The following is a 20118-nucleotide window of genomic DNA, read 5'->3' as shown; positions in this document are numbered from 1 at the left end:
CCCGCCAGCGCGACTGACAGCGCCTCCGCCCAATAGCCACCCCAAGCACGGAGCGCAGACCAATCGGCGCCAGGTGTCCGCCCCGTCGCTGCGCTCTCCAATTGGCGCAGGGGTACCTCCCCTGCCACCCTGCGATCGGCCACCAATAGGCAGTGAGGGCCGGCCCGATCACGCTCCGCCCCCTCAGGGCTATTGAGACTTTGGATTGGCCAATTAGTCGGCGACGTGGGCGCCGCTTCCTCTCTGATTGGCGTATCCGGCGCGAGGCGCCCGGCGCTCATTGGAAGAGTAGGCTGCGAAGGGTAGGACGGCGCGAAGAAGCCTGTGGAGCGCGGGCTAGGTGAGTGCGAGGAGTGGTTTCCGAGGTCCGGGGCGGGTTGGAGGCAGGGGTGGCCTTGGGCACCGAGAGCGCAGCTCGGCGCCCGCGCGGCCCTCCTCCTGGGGCTTTGCGGGGACGGGGTCGCGCGTCATCGATGCCCCAAGCCGCGGTTCGCACCCGCGGGCGGGCGGGCAGAAGGCACAGCCGAGCGAGGGTCCGAGCGAGTCCCGGTGGCGGGAGGGAGCCCGGCGCCGGGGCCGCGCGGGCTGGCTAGCGGGGCTGGGACCGGAGGGCCCCTGTCCTGGGGCCGTCAGCCCGCACAGCTGCAGGGCCAGTTTGGGCTGTGGCAGCAGTCTAGGGGCCGTGGGGTGGGGCGGGAGAGGGTGGGGGGTGGACAACCTCGGAGATGCAGCGCCCGATGGGAAGAGCAGATGCGCGTGGGTGGCAGGGTGCGTCTGCAGGGCGCCCTGGTCCATCGGACGGCCAAGGCGGGGTCTGCCGGACACCCAGGTCTGGGGGAGTGGGGAGTGCTCAAAGCCTCAGGGGCTGAAGAGAGAAGAGGTTCCCAGGGCAGAAGACGATTCTGAGAAGCGACGGGGGCCAGAAGTCCAGGCTGGCCAGTTCTGGAGAAACCACAGAGGTGGCCCAGCCGTGGGAAGACCTGTATGGCCACCCAAGGTCCCAGGTGAAAGCTTCCTCCCAGCAGCCCAGGATGAAGGAGTGCTCGTTGGCGCCCTTTGTGGGAGGGGGAGCCAGAAAAGATGCCCAGCCTTGAGGGTGGGCTGCTCCCAACAGGGCTGGACACCCCAGGGCAGGTCAGCCTCTGGATGACCGAGTTCTGCAGAGTATGGAGACCAAATGATTCCCTTTGGATTTGTTAACAGGTGGGCCGTGTAAACTCAGGGTCGGCCTAATTTGGGTCGGGGCTTAGAACACACAGCCTGGACCTGGATCGCAGGCCAGCCACTTGCTGGCTGCATGACCTTAAGCTTGTCGTTTAACCACACTGTGCTTCTGTTTTCTCACCAGCAAAACAGGGGTTATAATATTGCTCGTGTGATGTTTGAGTTCATACCTGTCACGCGCTTGGAAGAGACTAAGTGTTTGATAAAAGTCAGCCCTCGACCTTTCGTTACCTTTGGTGATTTTAGGGCAACATCAGTGGAGCTGTATGTAGTTTGCCTGAATTTAGCTCCGAACTTGGCCAGAGAAAGAATTAACAGTTTCAGTGTGTGGGGATTGGGTCCTCCCACCCCGACCAACCCTCTGGTTCCTTTGGGTGGCTGTCTGGTTGAGCGGGAGAGGCTCTGAACACGTTTATTTTAGTGCATTAGTTTTGAAAGATCTTCCCTCATTCTCCCCTTGAGTCCTTAGTTTGAGTCAACAAAAGCTGCCGGAAACCTGAGTGTTGCCCCCAGGGTGGAGGTGGGCCCATCTGCCGCGGCCCCGCCTTCCTGTCCCAGCGTGTGTTGGCGGCGTGGGGTCCTCAGGCCCCCTCAGAGCCCCAGAGGGATTCCACCTGGGAAGGCTCGGGGACATAACTGGAGTTTCCTCAGAGTCTTGTGCTGGGCCCTAAGAGTTGATGCGCCTTCACGCTCAGCAAGCAGCGCCCGCTGTTAGCTGTGCCCCTGAAACGGTGCCTGCACTCAGATGCTCCTGGAAGCTGCCCCGCTCTGGCCAGGCCCACCCCGCGCCTGCTACTGGGTGCTGCCTGGGGCTTGTCCCCGGTTGGAGAAGCACAGGCCTGGAGGGTGGCTGGCTCACCCGGGCCCTGCTCTTGGTCGGCTCCTGGGCCGGTGTCGGGTACCCAGCGGGTGCTCCGCTAGTGGGCACTCTGCTTCTGGGGGCCCTACCCCCCATCACGGAAGCTTGAGGCCCTTCGATTGGTGGTCACCCGCTGGTTTTCCTGCCCCGTGTCCAGCTGCTCGTCAGGATCCGAGCCTTATATACAGGCACCTCCCGGCTGTGTCCCCACGCAGGCTCCCTCCCCCCGTCATTCAGAATCCAGACCCCAGCCCACTCCCTGCTCCCGCTTTACTGAAATCCTCGGAGGACAAATGTTCATTGACTGCTAACCTGGCCGTGACTTGGCTTTTGAGCCCTTTTTTTTTGGGGGGGGGGGGGGGGGGGGGGGGGTGCTTCCCACACGCACTTCCTCTAGAATTACAAACCCAGGTTGGTATTCTGTCCAGATGTCTGATGCCGGGGCGTCTCCCACACGGCCTCAGGGTGCACTCCTAGCTACTCAACATCCCCCAGCCGCCTTGCAGCTGGTACCGGGGCCCTGCACTCAGGCCGCCCTTCTGCTCTGACGTGCAGTCCTGAGGGCCTCGGTGTCTCCCCTCAGCCTCAGCAGTGTTTACTGTCAGCCCTGCCCCGAGCAGCTGGCCTGGGAGCCCCCGGGCCCCTACGCCAGCAGAACGTGGGAGCAGCCTGCTGGCCCGGAGACCCCCTGCCCGGGCTGTGGGCCCCAACGCCTCGTGCTGCCACCTCCCAGAAGCTGCCTCCGGGGGCTCCCTGAGCAGACCGCAGATGAGGGGGTGTACACGGCCTGCTTCTTTAAGCTTCCGGAGCGGCCTGACACCATCCAGAGGCGTGGGCCTCGCTGCTGCTGCTGCTGGACGCTGAGCCTGGCCTCTGCTGAGTGGCCACGGCCTTAGTGTTGCTGCCCTGCTGCATCCCCGGCTGTGCCGTCTTGGGTGGACACGCCGCTGGCTGCCCCTCCTGCCAGCGGGGAGGGCAGGCTGCAGGCTGGGCCGGACTCGGTGTCCGCTGTTCTCTGCTGGGGCAGCTCGGTGGTCACAGCGGTTCCGACCTCCTGGGCGTCCTCTGAGATCCACCACACGTGGCCTTTTCTGCTCTTTCCAGATCGCCGTGGAGACACACTTAAGGGAACTCACACCGGAGAACGCAAAGCCGGCTCCACTCGGATGAGCCCAGCGCGCACGGGCCTCTGACTGTATCCGCCGCCGTCACCCCAGAGAGGTGGGTCAGGGCAGGGCGCCCCTGGCCTGGGGGGCGTGGGGCTGGGACACAAGCCGGTCTCTCCCACTTTCTGCGGGGGATGAAGTGGGCTGACCTTCAGAATGCGAGGTGGGGGTTGGCTCTTCAGATGCATCTGTGTGTGGATTGAATCCTAGGTTCTGAGTTACCAAACAATTGCCCGGACAGAAGCGCCGCCTTGGACGTCTCTCAGTGCTGTCCCTGGTGCAGTGAAGCCTCTCCAAGCTCCGGGCTGATGGTGTGGCCCTGTCACAAAGGGAACCGCACACCCAGGCTCCGTCACTCTGCTGCACTCGGCTCCCGGGCTGCTCGAGGGGACGACAAGTGCGTCAGAATTCGTGTCCCTGGGAATTCGTCCATCTCTGTGGTCACCCCATTGAAAAAAATGGATGTGGATCAGTTGGACCTGAATCCCAGAATTATTGCTGCAGTTAAGAAAGGTGCGTTTGCTGATGTTTATATAAAGTGATTGTGTAAAAGTATGAACGCACAGATATACACACCTCATGTAGAACAGGTTTACCAGGTTGCCTGTCCGAGCCTCGGGGACCCTCTGGTTACTGATCCCAAGACAGCTGGTCCTGATCAACGCCCTGATGCTGGAATGTGCCGCAGGTTTTTCAGTTGTGTGTGTGTGTTTTTAACTGAAAGGACTGCTTTTAAGTTAATTTCATTTTCATCAAAGCAGTACACACACAGTGTCTGAAAAGTGAAACGGAACTACTTACCACTTCGGAGTCTTCTAGCAACATTCTGTATTTATATCTGGGTTGTTGACGAGTGTGCTTGTGTTGCTGTGTTTGATTTGTCTGTGTTACGAGTCCTCACAGGCCTCCTGTTTTGGGGGTGAGGGCAGGCTGGTGCCCGTGTGCCCCTACTTCCTCCACACCTCCCCCCCACAGTTGGAACACAGTTTGGGTCCCATTAGCCATCAGAGTTGTGACTAGGGACATAATGGCTGCCACTGAACCCAGGGTTATGACTGTTTCCTTTCTTGTACCGTCTCTGGTTTTTCCCCCCAGAGTTAGTGGTTGCCTCCGTACTTCTGATTATTCCCACGTCGCAGTAGGTCTGTCAGGCAGCAGTGGCTCTTTTCTAAATGCTCAAAGGGTTGGCCAGCCCACCGAGTCTGCTGGCATCTGGGCGCATCCATCCCCAGGCTGCGCTGGCCCCTCCGCAGCCCGGCTGGCGCCCCGCACCCGCCCTCTGTTCTCCCTGCCTCCCGGGGTGCCTGTGAGAGACGCTTGGACATCGAGTGCTTGTGAGCAGGTGACGGGGGCCCTGAGTGAGCGCAGGGCTTGGCAGCAGGGTGCCCCCCTGCTCCTCCATCCTGCGAGCACAGCAGCAGTTTTGTTTTCCCCTTTCGTTCAGTCTTTGTGTTTTAACTGAAGCACTCAGTGCACACGTATTGAAGGTAATTCCTGGCAAATTTAGGTTTAACTCTCCCTCATTATGCTGCGCTGTTTGTCTTATTTTTTATGTTGTTTTTCTTTTATGCTTTCTTCTGGATTGGTTGGATCTATTTTTAGCGTATTTTTTTCTTCCTACTCGTTTGAAAGTAATATGCTTATCTAAGCTCAAAATTATTCATTTTCCTCATGAAACACCAGCTCCCTTGGGCCGTTCACCCTGTAACCCGGCCCTCCGCGGTACTGCCGCCAGCATGCTGACTCTTCTTTTGTCTGTTCGCCCCACTGGCCATCCCGTGGCCTGGTTCAGTGGATGTTCCTTTGGATCCCTTCCTGCGGCTTCTCCCTCGTGCATGGTTCCCCCGACTCGGCCCGGGCCCTTCCCAGGCTGTGCACACACAGACCTGTCTTGGGAGGTGTGACCGGGCGGGCATGGGACCAGGAGGAGGCCGCTGCTCCCGGCACCAGCGAGAGGCCCAAGCGTCCGGCTTCTGCAGCCAAGACGTGGGCCTCCCCAGGCCCCTTCCCTCCCGTCCTGTCACGGTCGCCCTCTATCTGGGGGTCCCTGCAACTTCAGGGAGCAGATGGACTGGCCCCTGCCCACCAGGTCCCCAGAACTGGAGGATACCTGTTGTCCCTGCTGTGTCTGACCTTGTCTTGTAATTGATTCTATACCTTCAGTCAAACTGAGGTCAGTAAAGGAGGTTCTGCATCTTTCTGGACCAGACCTGCAGAGACTGACCCGCCTCTCCGGCCCCGACGTGCAGCGCTTACTGAAGGCGGCCTCCTCACACCTGCAAGGAAGCAGCGTCTGCACAGGTGCCCGGTGCCCTGGGGTCTGGCTGGAGGAGCGGGGCGCGGGGCTGAGCCCAGAGGCCACGGCGCTGCAGCCCGAGGGGCCTCCTGGCCCGGGGGCAGCTGTGCTGGGCTGGGCTCACCTGTTGTTTCCCCGCACCCAGCGCTCCACCTGCTCCAGCAGGAGGAGCAGTTCCCCGAGCAGCACGAGCGCCTGAGCCTGGGCTGCCCCGTGCTGGACGGGCTCCTCCGCGGCGGGCTGCCCCTGGACGGCATCACCGAGCTGGCCGGACGCAGCTCCGCCGGGAAGACCCAGCTGGCGCTGCAGCTCTGCCTGGCCGTGCAGCTCCCACGGCGACACGGAGGCCTGGAGGCCGGTGAGTGCGGCCACTTCGGGGGACGGGCAGGGGTCCTGACCTGTCACCTCGCGGGCACCTGCCCTCGAGGCCAGAGGCTGCCCCTGGGGGCCGTTTTCCAGGGTTCCCGTCTCTGTCTTCACACCTGCTCTGTGATTCCTGCCTCAGGAGAGGGAGGGGGGCCAGGGGCCCCTCGGTGGGAGGGAAAGTGCAGAGCCCCGGGGCCTGGCCGAGGGGGGACAGAGCCAGCCTGGGGTGACTCCGAGCGACATGTCCCCTGCAGAGGCCTGGCCCGCGGCCACTGTGACCGCATTAAATGTGGGGCCTGAGGCACATTTTCCTGAGAAAGTGACTTCCCAAATCAGGTCTGAAAGGCCCAATTTTGAAAAGAATGGCCAAGCGGCTCTGCGCTTCAGAAAACGTGGAGCTCCTCCCCGCCAACCCTCAAATGCTGGGCCGCCTTGCCGCCAGCTTCTCGAAGCCCCTCTGTGGGCGGGCACCCCACTCATCTGTCCCAGTGAGACGCCCAATAGGGTGTGGGGCGAGGAGCTTCGAGGGCCGTGCGACTGGGTTTGGCTGTGACCCTTCTGTCCAGGCCTCTCCCAAGATGAGGAGAACACGGGTGCCACGGCGTTGTGACGAGGGTCTCGGCCACGTCGGGGGCTCCCCAGGCAGCCCTGCCCCCGGGAATGGGCTGGAACGTGCCAGGGAAGGTTAGGGAGGCCTCAAGGGTCAGGAGCTCACCACTGACACGGTCAGACGGTGCTTCTCCCTCCATCCTGCATCTCTTTTCCAAGTTTGAAAGTCTGTTGAAACAGAATCGGGTCAAAATGAAAGTTACACACTCACAAATAGGGCACGCGGACGTGGTGTCAGTGCTTCTGGCTCTTCTCTGGGTCCCCCTCCCCGGGGCGGTGCCGTGACCGGTACAGCGAGAGGAACGGTAGGTTTAGCCGTGGCCCTGAGAGTCCTGGTGGGGCTCAGCCAGCGCACTGCCAGATCACAGGCCTTTCTTATTTATTTATTTTTGGCTGCGTTGGGTCTTCGTTGCTGCACGCAGGCTTTCTGCAGTTGCAGCGAGCGGGGGCTGCTCTTCGTTGAGGTGCGCGGGCTTCTCACTGCGGTGGCCTCTCTTGTTGAGCACGGGCTCTAGGCGTGCGGGCTTCAGTAGTTGTGGCTCACGGGCAGTTAGTTGCTCCGCGGCACGTGGGATCTTCCTGGGCCAGGGCTCGAACCTGTGTCCCCGGCATTGGCAGGCGGAGTCCTAAGCACTGCGCCACCAGGGGAGCCCTGAGGCCTTTCCTCTTTATTTAACTCAGTGGTTTTTAGCATTTTCACAAAGTTGTGCTCCCACCACTACTGTCTAGTTCCAGAACATCTCATCGCCCCAGAAAGAAGGCCCATCCCTATGAGCAGTCACTCCGCACTCTCCCCTCCCCCAGCCCCGGCAACCACCCATCTGCTTCCTGTCTCTATGGCTTCGCCTGTTCTGCACATTTCAAATAAACGGGATCATGCAAATAAGCCCTTTCACCCAGCGTAATGTCTTCAGGGTTCACCCACGCTGGAGCATGTGTCGGTGCTTCCTTCCTTTGTAGGGCTGAATAATGTTCCTTCACGTGTACAGACCACAACTTAGCGACCCTTTCATCCATTGACAGTCACGTGGGTTGTCACACCTCTTGTTCGTGCGTGGCTTCGGGTGGACACCTAGGAGTGGGATTGCTGGGTCGTATGGTGGCTGCGTGTTCTGCTCTTTGAGGAACTGCCAGACTGTTCCCAGCAGTGGCTACACCGTTTTCCTTCCCATCGACGACGCAGGAGGTTCCAGTCCCTCCGCGTCTGAGCCGACGCTTGTCCCTCTGACGCCAGCGTGGGTGGCTCCTCACCGTGGCGCCGGCCGCACCCCCGGTGGCCGGTGACGTTGGCCGTCTCTTCACGTGTTGCTGCTCATTCGTGTGTTTTTGGAGAAATGTCTGTTCCAATCTCTTGCCCATTTAAAAGCTTGGGTTATCTGCCTGTGGAGCTGTAGGAGAGCTTTGTATAACCTGGACCCTAAACTCATCAGATAAAGAACTTGCAGGATCTTCTCTATTAGGCTGTCTTCTCCCTCTCTTGTTGGTGTCTCTTAAGGCACAGTTCTTCACTTTGATGATGTCCAATTTGTTTCTTGCTTGTGCTTCCGATGTCATGTCTGAGGATCCACTGCCTAATCCAAGGTCGTAGGTTTACCCGTGTTTTCTTCTAAGAGTTTTATGGTTTGGGCTCTCATATTTGATCCATTGTGATTTAGTTTTCCTATATGGTATGAGGTAAGGGTCTAATTTCATCCTTTTGCACGTGGGTGTCTCTCTCTCCCAGCGCCATTTGTTAAAAATACTCTTTCCCCACTGAATTGTCCTGGGGCCTTTGTTGAGAATCGGTGGCCCCTGGTTCTTTTCAGCGCAGGACTCCGGGGGTACCTTCTGGTGGGGATTCCAGGCCCCTGGTGATGCACTGCCTGTGTTTTGTTTACTGGCTTTTCCAGGCGCAACAAAGACAGTTACCACCAGGTAGCCCAGAACCATAGGAGGAGCCTTGACAGTGGAATTGAGGGAACATCCGCCCAACAGGGCCTGGGAGGGGCATCTCCCTGTGTCTGCAGGAGGGGGCGTTTCCGAAAGCCGGGAGCCCCTACAGTTCCCCTCGCTCCCACTCGGACAGCCCAGGGTAGGCAGACCCACAGGGTGAAGTTCCGGCAGCGAGGGGCCTGCGGTGAGAGGTGGGCGCCGGCCGGCCCCCGTGCTGGGTCGGAGGGGCAGACCCACGAGAGGCAGTGCAGGAAGGAGAGGGTCGTTGGCCTTTGGTGGGGCGGCCTCAGGCCACCCCCAGCTGCTCACCGCCCCGCGGCTTCCCAGGGGCCATTTACGTGTGCACAGAGGACGCCTTCCCCAGCCGGCGTCTGCAGCAGCTCATCGCTCAGCAGCAGCGCCTGCGGACAGACGTCCCAGGGGACGTGCTCAGGAAAATCAAGTTTGGCCACCAGATCTTCATCGAGCACGCAGCCGACGTGGTAAGCGTCTGAGGGGAAGTCGGCCGTGCGGGCGGGCGGGCCACGTGCACGACCCGCGAGGTCAGGCCCCGGGGCCGCCTGCGGCGAGTCGCCTGCTGGGGGCCGTGTGCTCCGCTCAGGCTGGCACTACCCGTTACCTGGACTCGGGCTGAACTGAGCGTCCAGTGTGTTTCTAGCAGCCTAACCCCAAGGGAAGAGCGGGCAAGGGAGGGCGCCGGACACGCCACCTCTGGCCCCCTAGAGGAGGCCCCAGCAGGGCAAGTGCCTCCTGCGGCTGTTCACCCAGCCACGGAGGTGACCGCGGCCCAGAGGACGGGACCTGCCGTCCAGGCCACTGGCCCGGCAGCAGCCGTGGTGTGGGGTTGTACCTCTGCCTCTGAAGGAGGGGAAAGCCCCCTTGTCGAGCCCCCCCCCCCCCGGATTGCTGAGCGTGCCTGGCAGGGCCGCTGGGGCGAGAGCACACCTGGAAGCCGCCCCCGGGTCACGTGCCCTCCCCGTGGGCAGACAGCGGTGGGAACACAGAGGGCAGTGGCCCCTGGGGAGGGGGCAGGGGGCAGGCAAGCGGCCGGGGAGCAGCCAGCTGAGGTCATTGTTTGGGGCTGAATAACGAAGCAAAAGCTTCAGGAGGGAGATGGGAGATGATGGAGTACAGACCAGCGCACCGAACACAAGTGTGCAGAGCCACCCACGCAGGCCCTCCCCCCATTTAAGAACTGCCATAAAAAGAATTTCCGGTAAAGGATGAGCTGTATACACTTTTAATTTTAAAAAATTTTACCGTAAAATACATGATCACACATAGCACGGGGAAGTGACACGATGAGCGGTGGCACGCGAGCCCGGGCTGGTTCAGGGCACGGGCGGCCCGGCGTGGAGCGGCGGCAGGTGGCCGTCCCCTAGGGGCCCAGCGCGGCCGTGGCTTTGCAGGTGAGCGCGCGCTGGCGGCGGGCAGCGCGGTTATCAGCGTGACGGTGCTCAGGGCGTGGACACGGGAGAAGACGAGGTCAGTGCCACAGGCTCCGGCTTCAGGCCCTCCAGCCTCGCGACCGTCCCCTGGCTGTCACAGGGCCCTCTGGACGCACACAGGCAGCACGATCCTCGTCCTTCCGGCGCGTCCTCACTGAGAAACGCAGCGGCGGGTCAGGGCCAGGCGGTGAGACCCCGGCGGGGGTGGGGGCACATTCCTAAGTTCTGTTCCGGGAGCAGCTCTGGTGGAGGAGGCCCCCAGCCCCTCGCTGGTGTCTGCCCAGCAACTGGGGGGCCCTGCCCCGGAGGGAGGCGGGAGGTGCGGACCAGGGCCTGATGCTGCTACACAAACAGAGCCTCGGCGTCCAGGGCCTCCTCCCGGGGGACGGGGTCTCCAAGCTAGGCCCCTCTCGGAGTCCCGACGCTGCGGCAGGCGGGTGCAGCCCTGCCCCCGCCCCCGGCCCCCCGGTGCCCCAGCGCTGCCTGAGGTGGCGGGAAGGGGTGCAGGACTCACGTTAAGGCTGGCGTCCTCCAGGCCGCTGCTGCTGCTGTCATTTTCCACGGAGAGGGGCTCTGCTGGAGACACCCTGGAGAGTTAACAAGCACAGAGTCGAATTTCATCCCAGACACCCGACAGCTCTCAGGAGTGCCTGACAGGATGGCCAGTGTGTGGCCACTGGGCACCAGGGCCGAGTCCAGGCCGGCAGGGCCAGGCGGCCCCAAGGGACAGGGCTGCCCCGAGCACAGTGCGTAGGGTCTTGGGGGGCAGGCGGGGCTGGCCCGGAGGCACCTGAGGCCCCACGCTGGGCCGGTTGGCGTCCTAGCACACAGCCTGGGCGCGGCCCGGGGGTCTTCACGTGGGAGGCGACGCTGGTTGCAGGACAGACTCAGGTCCCCGCACACCTGCTTCCTCCCTCCACTGGGTGGGGCTGGGCAGTCCTGGTGACTGTGGTGGTCCGGGTGGTCGGTGCCCAGCACGGGGCCACTGAAGGGGAGGGGCCCCCCGCGCGGGTGGTGACGGCCACCGCCCCTCGGCTTCCAGGACACCCTGCTGGAGTGCGTGCATAAGAAGGTGCCTGTGCTCCTGTCGCGGGGCATGGCCCGCCTGGTGGTCATCGACTCCGTGGCAGCCCCGTTCCGTTGTGAGTTCGACCAGGCGGCCTCGGCCCTCAGGGCCCGGCGTCTGCAGGCGCTGGGGGCCGAGCTGCGCCGGCTGAGCTGCACCTTCCGGAGCCCCGTGCTGTGCATCAACCAGGTGGGCCCCCCTCCACCCCCGGGGAGGGCGAGGCCGGGGGGGCCGGGTCCTCACCGCCGCTGACCCCGATCTGGACCCTCCAGGTGACGGAATCCACAGAGGAGCGGGGTGTGGCAGCCGGCCCGCCGGGGTGAGTGGCGCGCCCCGAGGGCAGGGGTGGCGGGGCCCGCAGATCCACACACAGCACAGGACAGTCGGGCTGTTTTCTGTCTCAGTGTCGGGGGAGAGCGGGCGTCTCCGGCCCTGGGCATAACCTGGTCCAACCAGCTCCTGGTGAGGCTGACGGCCGACCGGCTGCGCCCTGAGGAGGCCACCTCCGCCCCACCCCGCCGCACCCTGAGGGTGGTCTCCGCCCCCCACCTGCCGCCTTCGTCCTGTTCCTACACGGTCACCGCCGAGGGTGTGCGGGGGACACCTGGGACTGAGTCCTGCTGATGTGTGGCCCTCCCTCTGGTTAGGGTCCCCTCAGGTACCAGGGGCTGCGGGAAGCGCCCAGAATCCATAGCCTGCCCCCACCCCCGCCGGCTGCTGCAGCGTCTCTACAGTAAGCAGCAGCTTCCTCCACCCTGGGCCCACGTTAGCTCTCGCCCGGATGCAGGCCCCTGCGCCCTGGCCAGACAGGGCCTCCACCTTGACCCCCACAGGCTCCGCACCCCCTTCCCAAAGCTCCCAACACCCACGCCTCCGGCCACGGCAGGGCCGAGGTCAGACGAGCGCCCACTGGCCCTCCTCACCCCGTGGTTGGGCTGTAGGCTCCTGGCCGCCAGCACACCCCCTGGCCCCGGTCTGGCACAGGGTGGAGAACACACGGCAGGCCAGGCCGCAGGGTCCGGGAGAGGCATCGGGGCGGGGAGATGTGCCTTGTGCGCTGCCCCTGCCACCAGCCCCCCAGCCCCCCAGCCCCCCAGTGAGCGCTAGCAGCCTCGGCGCCGGCTTGGCCCATCTGCCGGGAAATCCGTTCTGGGCAGACGAGAACTATTCTAAAAGGAGAGCACATCCCGCTGTGCCCTCAGTGCCTCCTCCAAGGCTGGCCACTGTGGCCGGGACCGTCAGCCCTGGCCTGGGGGCGCATCCGCTCTGGCAAGGCGCTCCTGCACTGTGTGCGTAGAACTCGGGACCTCCCATCAGCCGGGGTCCTGCTGCATCGGGCCAGAAACTCCAGAACCTGAGCATCTGGTCACGGCAGCACAAGGCCCCACGGTCACCAAGGGACGTGACTGCCCAGTTCCGGCAGGGCTGCGCCGCCTTCACCGCCATCATCGCCCTGCCTCTGCCCCCTCCCCGCTGCTGCCCGGCACAGAGCAGCCCCGGCCGGACAGACGTGCCGGGGAAGGCACCTGCAGCCCCTGGACCCTCACCAGCGCTTGCTCTTTGCCAGGCACTGTCCTCAGGACTCATACACGTGACGTCTGTCCTCACAGCCTGGGGCAGCCCTGTCACTCCACTTTCAGCGCCATGGCCACCCTCCCACAGCTCCAGGAGCTAGACACTGGTCCCAAGCTCCCACGGGCTCACTGGGGCGGGGCGGTAAACCCCTGTCACGGGGCACACGCTTTGTGCCCGTCATTCTAGGACCGGATGATCCAGTTACAACTTTCATCATGTTTTCAAAGTAGTCTGTGACCCTAAAAAGATTGGGTGCCTACCATTAAACAGGAAAGGGTTCTTTCAGGGTTGGACTTTTACAAGAGAGCCTTTCCACAAAAGTACAGGGACTTTACAACAGGAAATAAACACTTTATTTTTCTAAGTAAATATAAACAGTTCCAAATGATTTCCTAGGTGAGTCACAACGACAGTGAGAAAAGAAAACTAGTGCTCCAAGACAGAAGGTATGTTTCATGGCCAACCCCCTGCAGAGGTGCGGACCAGCACAAGCGCACCCACATTCGGCCTCTGGGCAGCCGCACCCGCCCACCAGGCAGACAGGCCGCCCTGGGGGTGCTCACCCACCAGGGGCCACAGAACTTGGCAGTGGGGTTTTCTCTCTGTGTCTCAGGAACACCAAGTCCCAAAGCAGCGTCCACCCTACCTCTCCCTGGCCTCTCAGCCAATCCCATCCCCCAGGGCACACCCCAGGGACAACTGGACGGTCCTCACAGGCCTGTGGCCCCCGAGGGGTAGCTCCACACCACTGTATAAACCATCTGAGTCCTCCTGTCGTGGTGGAGAACTAAGAGGAAGCCGCACAGGTAGGTCTTTATGCATCGGCCCGGTTACACGGAGGAGACCTATGCAGGACGATGCTCGCTTAGCTCGCTTGAACTTCACCTTTGGCTGGTGCTATCCAGTGCTGCTTTAGTTTCCAGACGTCCCGTGATTACACAGTAAAACGTCTAAACATACCAAAGGTTGGCCTCGCACAGATGTAACATGCCTTCCCCAGAACATTCTACGAAGTTATAACAATGAGTGCTACAAACTAAACTGAATTCTTAGCAGTACTTACACTTCACTGTAAAGACAATAACTAATTACATGATACTCCTAGCAGCCTCCTGACCAAACAAATAATAGGGACTTTTTTTAAGTTTCAGAAAATAACTACCTGAATCCCTGCAGCACCGGAAGTGCCTGCTCCGCCTGGGGAGGGGCGCAAGGGTCAGGAGGCCCAGCTCGCCACGACCTCAGCCCTCCGACACTCACGTAGACCCTCAGCTCCTCCACTGCCAGTCCGTCCTCTGGCCAGGGGAGTCTAGCTCGATAGACACAGCACAGTGTAGAAATGGATGCTGGCCCCCTAGGGTCCCCTCACCAGGAAAGGAAGAGGGAGGGCTGGACCACCCCCACTGCTCTCTCCGAGAATGTTAAAATCCTGACTACCAGACTGCAAGTAGGTTACAACCTGGCTTCTCTCTATTTTGATACAAGTTCAAAAATCAGACACTGCCGACTCCCAGGTAGCATCCCCTCTGAGACACTAAGGCTTTTACAACCCAGCTTCGGGAAGGCCCTCGAGCCTCTCTTACCCCAAATGCTGTCTCCATGTGGCCTTAGAAAGGCCACCACAACACTCGGGGAACCAGGGCCAGAGGGCTCAAAGCCAGACAAGGTTCAACTAAGGCCCCTGCAATGGTCCCTTTTCACCAACTGGAAGCTTAAAATTAAATTCTGTTCTTAGCCCCATGTTTATTCTTTCTAAATGCCCTTTGTTTTTCCAGAGACAACTGTCACTAAGGGAAACCGAGCGGGTTTCAGATGTCCTGCACCAGCTCTGTGGCTGGGAGGAAACTTCAGTGTAGTGGGAGGAGGAGCCAGGACAGCTTGGTCCCCTCCTGGTTCTGATGTGACACAGACACATCATCCCCACTGCACCTAAACGTGAACCTGAAAGGGCCACACGGTGCCCACATGGGGACACAGCTCTGCTCTTTTTTCCAGTGGTTTCTTACAACCCATCATATTTTTTTAAATACCTCTAGAGAGCATTTTGAAGGTTCCTGATCCATCGGAAACTGCAAAACCTAAGTGGAGTCAGGAGCTGAGGAAAGGAGCGTGGCCAGAGGAGACAGGCTGCAGGAGACCGGTCAGCCTCGAGGGCCCCCAACACCGGGCCAGGGTGTCTGCCTCTGGAGGGGCACAGCAGCTCTCACCAACATAAGCACCGGTACCCTGAGGTGATCCACTACTGAATTATAGAAACTTTTAAACAAAGCTTAAGTTAAAGTCTAGCCTTGCTGTACCAAAACCCCAGGACGCTGCTGCCTCTAGCCCTCAGTCTGAGGTCCACAGTGGGGGTGAAGGACATGTGCAGTCCAAGGGCACCCCAGAGTGAGCACCCCCTAGTCCCCACAGGGAGCCCAGGGAGCATGTAGCACCCCAGCCCAGTGCAGTTGTTGAGGAAAAGGTGGCTGGAAGCGCCTTTGCTCAGTGACACCACCCATATGATAACATTAAGGTAAACTAGAAACTAACCCTGACAACATTTCACAAGGACGCTCACAGCTTTCCAGATCCTTTCAAACCTCCTCAGCAGGGATGTGCCCCTTGTACAGTTGGCATCATCTGGAATTACATCTTCTTAGCCTACCAGCTAGTCTCATGGATTCCCTTAAGGAATAATGTCTCAGGGTTGGTTTGAAAATGTATCTGTCAGGCCTTCCCTGGTGGCGCAGTGGTTAAGAATCCGCCTGCCAGTGCAGGGGGCACGGGTTCGATCCCTGGTCCGGGAAGATCCCACATGCCGCGGAGCAACTAAGCCCACGCGCCACAACTACTGAGCCTGCGCTCTAGAGCCCGTGACCCACAACTACTGAGCCTGTGAGCCACAACTACTGAAGCCTGCACACCTAGGGCCCGTGCTCTGCGACAAGAGAAGCCCCTGCAATAAGAAGCCTGCACACCGCAACAAAGAGTAGCCCCCGCTCGCCACAACTAGAGAAAAGCCCGTGCACGGCAACAAAGACCCAATGCAGCCAAAAATAAATTAAAAAAATAAAATAAAATGCATCTGTCAGAACCCACCGTTACTTAACGCTACAAAGAAAAGCTTTTTAAAAGGAACACATGCATCTCCGTGTGCTTAGTGTACAGAGGCCTGGAGGAGGGAAAAGGGCTCCAAAGGGGCTGAGATGCAGACCAGGAGGGGGTGCAGGCCTCCCCGCAGCTACCCCATCTCCCCCGCTCCCTAATCCCAGCATCACTGCCACAGGTCACTGGGTTCCTAGTCTCAAAGGATGTAGTTTAAGGTTCCAGTCTTAATGAACAGCCTTAACACAGTATTACAATTGAAAGCAGGTTTCGGTGCTGGGGCCGGTGTCCGTGAGCAGCGGCCGACCCCGAGTACGCTGAGCCAGCTCCATACCTGGCCGGGTCCCACCGCCAGGCTTTGGCAGCTCTCGGGCACTAGGGCTGCAGACCGCCTAACAGAATTCGGGGCAAACCTCCAGCAGGTGGTGGAGGTCACCATCCAGGAAAGGAAGCGACCCCAGGGCCGCCCTGCAGGGGGGAGGGGCCTGGCCAAGCTTTGAGGGTCTCAGCGCTCATTAGCCTTGGGGGTTAATCTAGCTCTGCCTCGACCCGTGGGGGCCAGGTTGGCGTGGCTGGCACTGAGAGCTCTGGAGTCTGCCAGACAATTATTTCGTTCCTGCGTGAAAAAACAAATGGAAAAATTATTCTCAACCAGTACCTCCTCACATGACGCCAGCTTCCAGTGGTCTCGGCACTAACAATAACTGCACAACTCACATCAACACACGACGGTGCTGATGCTCAGATGTGTGTGTGCAGAACACAAGGAAGGGGAGCAGAAGGACTGTGTCAGCTCCAGACCTTTTAAAAACAAAAGCAGTTTCTTCGATCGTCATCGTCAGGAGTGCATCCTCCCAGCACCCTGCAGCTTTTAAACTAGAGGCCCGATGACAGCATCCTGGGAACAGCCGCTGCCCGCAGCGTGCTGGGGGTGAGGGGAAGGCCAGCACTCCTGCCGGCCCGTCACTGTCACTGTCCCTGTGCGTCAAATAGGTTACCGGTGGGACTGAGGTGACTGACCAGGACACCTGGTCCTGGTGGACAGCAGCCAGGTCACAGAAGGGGCCAGAGGCCTGGGCGCACCCAACAGTCACACGTGGAAAATAAAAAGGCCATTTGTAATGGAGAACAGGATGCCAACAGTTTTAAGTGCAAAGGTGACCGGTCTGTGTGAGACCTGGACAGGTGACAAAGTGCTAAAGACTGTTTGTCAAAGTGACTGTACTTAGTGAAGTTTTGAATAGTTTTAAAACACTGAACAGCTTAGCTAGACATTATATTAGTTATAAACTACTAGAAGCTAAAATCATACAAATAATACAAATTAACAACTGGCCAAGTTTTGCTATTACTTTATCAGAATATTTAATTTTTAATTGTCAATCAACGTATTTGTAAAGATCATTAATTCGTACACTGAGAATGTTCACAACATTCCCATAATTCAGATGGTTAAGTTCATGCCGACTATGAAAGTGTCATTTATGGTGTCTGTGTGTCCTGAATCAGGAACACTAAAATGCCCACAGGCTCTGCTGAAAGGGTAGCAGCGGTGGGGAAAGGCCAGCCAACATGTAAAGGGTGTAAGCGGGGCAGTCCACAGGCTCTGCTCAAAGGGCAGCAGTGGTGAGGAAGGTCCAGCCAACACGTAAAGGGTGTAAGTGGGGCAGGGCTCCTTACTTGGAAATGGTCTGCGGCCGCCGTGCCACTCACGTTAAGGACAGTCAGAGAACTGGCACGCTTCATGCTGCACCCAGGACGGCGGACATGCAAGGACAAACCGTCAGCACGTCAGTCAACCAGGAGCAGAGAGCACAGCAAAGCCACCCCTCCAAAGCTTCTGTCACCATGGGGGCCTGGGACCATCCCTAACGGAGAGGAGACCTTTATCTCGCCCAGACTGGGACACCCACTGGGATACACGTACAACCCAGATCTACTCTACTGCACCCAGCAGAAAAAAGCGAAGCTCCTCTGCGTCTTTCTCAGCAAAAAGTTTATCTTCGAGCCCCATAAAGCCAGTGTCACTGCAGTTTCACTTGTTAAAACCTGGCTCCTATAGGAGCAGAGGGGCTCTGCCAATGCCACCCGCTGACTTCGGCGTGGGAGCCCGAGGAGCCTCCTGAGATGAGTTTCAGGAAGGGATCCTCAACGACTCCCGTAAACCTCGCCCCTAAGTGATCGCATCAGAGAGAGACCCTCAAGGGACTTCCCTGGTGGCACAGTGGGTAAGACTCTGCGCTCCCAATGTAGGGGACCCGGGTTCCATCCCTGGTCGGGGAACTAGATCCCACATGCATGCCGCAACTAAGGAGCCCACCAGCCACAACTAAGACCCGGCGCAACCAAATAAATAAATATTAAAAAAAGAGAGAGAGACCCTCAAAGCTCACTATTAAGATCAAATGCATAAATATATTCTGTATTTTGTAGATTTTTCTATATTAAAACTAGGCAAAAATAATTTTTTATTAGTAAAATAAACTCTAAGGCTAGTATTTCTCTGCTCAGAAACCAAAATTTAAAACATATTTCATGGCTTTACATTTACAAAAAACATACTGATTTACATATATATATATATTTACTTTTTTCTCCCGCTTAACACCTTTAAAATACTTAATAAAATATTTTACAAATTACCTATAATCTAAACTTATAGACAGTCGTAAAATTACTGTAATTGCTTACTGCCACCACAGATGACCTCAAACAAAGCCACCTTCTCTTTTAAAGCTAAAAGAACCAATATGAAGGGTTATTTTTAAATGTTTATAATAGGATCAGTAATTCTGAATTTTAACTACTATGAAATCAACAGTGACCACTATTATTTACAAGCTGAGGGCATGGCTGCAAGGGTGAAGCACAGGTGTGAAGGCTGAGCACAACCAGACACAGACACACACACACACATACACACGCGCGCGCACACCAGCTGCAGGGACCAAAGGTCCACGTGATGGACGCGTGGCCGCCAGCACCACAGGCACAGTGCCAGGCAAACAGCAGGCGCTTACATGAGCTCTCACTAAACAAACTACACTAAAAGCAAAACCTTAATTGGCTCATCCCCAAGTATTACAGAACTCACTCCCCAAACTTCCCACCTAGGACAAGACAAAAACATCCCAATGAACCCCACACAAGTGTTGCCAGAGCTCTGGACAGGTTTTCCTCTCTTCAGAACCACTAAAGAACAAAGGATAAAATCAAACCAAATCACCAGTGAATTATATTCTGCCATATTTAATTATTCTGTTACTTAATTGGCCAGCTACCTTTTCCTAAGAAAGGTACACAAACTTTGTCCTCAAACTTCCTTTCTTTACAAGGTGAAGTGGAAGAACAAGTTGCCCCATCAGTGACTCTTCGGAATCGCACCCACACTCTCACTGAAGCCCGCGGTGCCCAGACCATCAAGCAGCCCAGTGCTTCCCTGGAGCTGTGCCCACTGCAGGCTGCAGACCCTGCTCCCAGGGCACCCACTTCAGTGATTCTCACAACGTGGCCCACCCAGCAGCGCTGGCGCTACCCGGGAACTTGCTAGAAAGGCAAATTCGCCCTGCCCCCCCCACACACACCCCCAGCCCCACTGCATCAGAAACGCAGGGGTGGGCCTTGCGGTCTGTTTTAGGAACCCTCCAGGAGACGCTGAGGCATGCTCCAGTTTGAGAGCCACTGGTCTAGTTAATAAAGATTGCTGCTCTTACCTGGAAAGATTACTTTGTTTCATGCATTTGATGGGATAAACCTTCTAAATTATTTAGTTTTTCAAAAAGTTTAGTAAGATATCAACCCAAATAACATCACATGGGAAAACTGGTAATATATGCAAGTGTGTGGGTCTACTTTTCATCAAGTCAGGCTGGCAAAGTGTTCTTAGCACCGTGAACATCCATACTGGGGAGTGTCCACACACGCGGTGTCACGGGAAAGACAGAAAGACGTGAAGAAGGAGAAACTGTGAGCTCTGCCGCGTCCAGGACTCGGTGCCAGAGTTGGACGCTGCCCTAACGAGCTCCGAGACATCCAGAACCCCAGGCCACAGTGCGTCTGCCCTGGCAGAACCGGCCGACGGCCTGCGCGGCACAGAGCGCGTGACGCGCCCTCACTTGACGCATGAGACACGCCGAAGGGTCAGGACGGGGACTCAGCGGGCCCAGCGATCTGCTCAGCCCCTCCCCATACTGTGAGAGGCCAGACAGCACCCTATCACTTTAGCTCTGGAAACCAAACAAGGGCACTTTAGGACCCACTTCCCTAAGGCAGTGCGCACATGCCCCCTGCCAGGCAGGGCCAACGCCCCACGCGCCCGCTGAAGCCCCCAGTGGCTTCCAACACCACAGCTTCTGGCGACTTCACACCGGACGTGGGCGGAGCGCGGGAAACTCCCTCTGCAGATTGCAGGCATTTCTGAGAAGGGGGCAGTGGCAACATATAAACATCCAACTGCTCCTCTTGCCTCCAAAGCCATCGGGAAGCAAGTCCCT

The 20118-nt window shown here is 58.5% G+C and overlaps 2 protein-coding genes across 16 annotated transcripts in view; one reads left to right on the top strand and one right to left on the bottom strand.

The window, feature by feature from the left end:
* Positions 1 to 3185: 3185 nt before the first annotated feature.
* XRCC3 (X-ray repair cross complementing 3) lies at positions 3186 to 15374 on the top strand. Its single transcript, XM_024758329.1, has 8 exons — positions 3186 to 3304; positions 3460 to 3762; positions 5413 to 5550; positions 5691 to 5903; positions 8780 to 8934; positions 10943 to 11155; positions 11239 to 11285; positions 11371 to 15374. Exons 2-8 carry the CDS (start codon positions 3558 to 3560, stop codon positions 11588 to 11590), a joined length of 1191 nt encoding a protein of 396 aa, XP_024614097.1. The 5' UTR covers positions 3186 to 3304; positions 3460 to 3557; the 3' UTR covers positions 11591 to 15374.
* KLC1 (kinesin light chain 1) overlaps positions 9670 to 20118 on the bottom strand; it is a 42897-nt gene continuing 32448 nt past the window's right edge. For 5 of the 15 annotated variants that reach the window (XR_003004970.1, XR_003004979.1, XM_024758211.1 and 2 more), the window contains 2 exons: positions 10415 to 10487; positions 9670 to 10054 (listed from right to left, as the gene is read on the bottom strand). Coding sequence is in view for 12 of the 15 variants with exons in the window: in XM_024758211.1 (XP_024613979.1) it covers positions 10052 to 10054; positions 10415 to 10487 (76 nt within the window). In the remaining 3 variants the exon portion in view is untranslated. Of the gene's footprint in view, positions 10055 to 10414; positions 10488 to 15481; positions 17373 to 20118 lie in introns of those variants that run through there. The other 10 variants (XM_024758176.1, XM_024758248.1, XM_024758185.1 and 7 more) reach the window with 4 other exon arrangements.

Source organism: Neophocaena asiaeorientalis, unplaced genomic scaffold, assembly GCF_003031525.2.
Source record: "Neophocaena asiaeorientalis asiaeorientalis breed wild unplaced genomic scaffold, Neophocaena_asiaeorientalis_V1.1 scaffold476, whole genome shotgun sequence".
Lineage (NCBI taxonomy): Eukaryota > Metazoa > Chordata > Mammalia > Artiodactyla > Phocoenidae > Neophocaena > Neophocaena asiaeorientalis.
This window is presented reverse-complemented; position numbering and strand designations above follow the sequence as displayed.

Excerpts from the sequence above, each read along its gene's own strand:
- XRCC3 (XM_024758329.1), top strand. The coding sequence starts at position 3,558 with ATGGTGTGGCCCTGTCACAAAGGGAACCGCACACCCAGGCTCCGTCAC. Across the intron at positions 3,763-5,412 it reads TATTGCTGCAGTTAAGAAAG|TCAAACTGAGGTCAGTAAAG; the intron begins GTGCGTTTGCTG and ends CTATACCTTCAG. Across the intron at positions 11,286-11,370 it reads GTGGCAGCCGGCCCGCCGGG|TGTCGGGGGAGAGCGGGCGT; the intron begins GTGAGTGGCGCG and ends TTTCTGTCTCAG.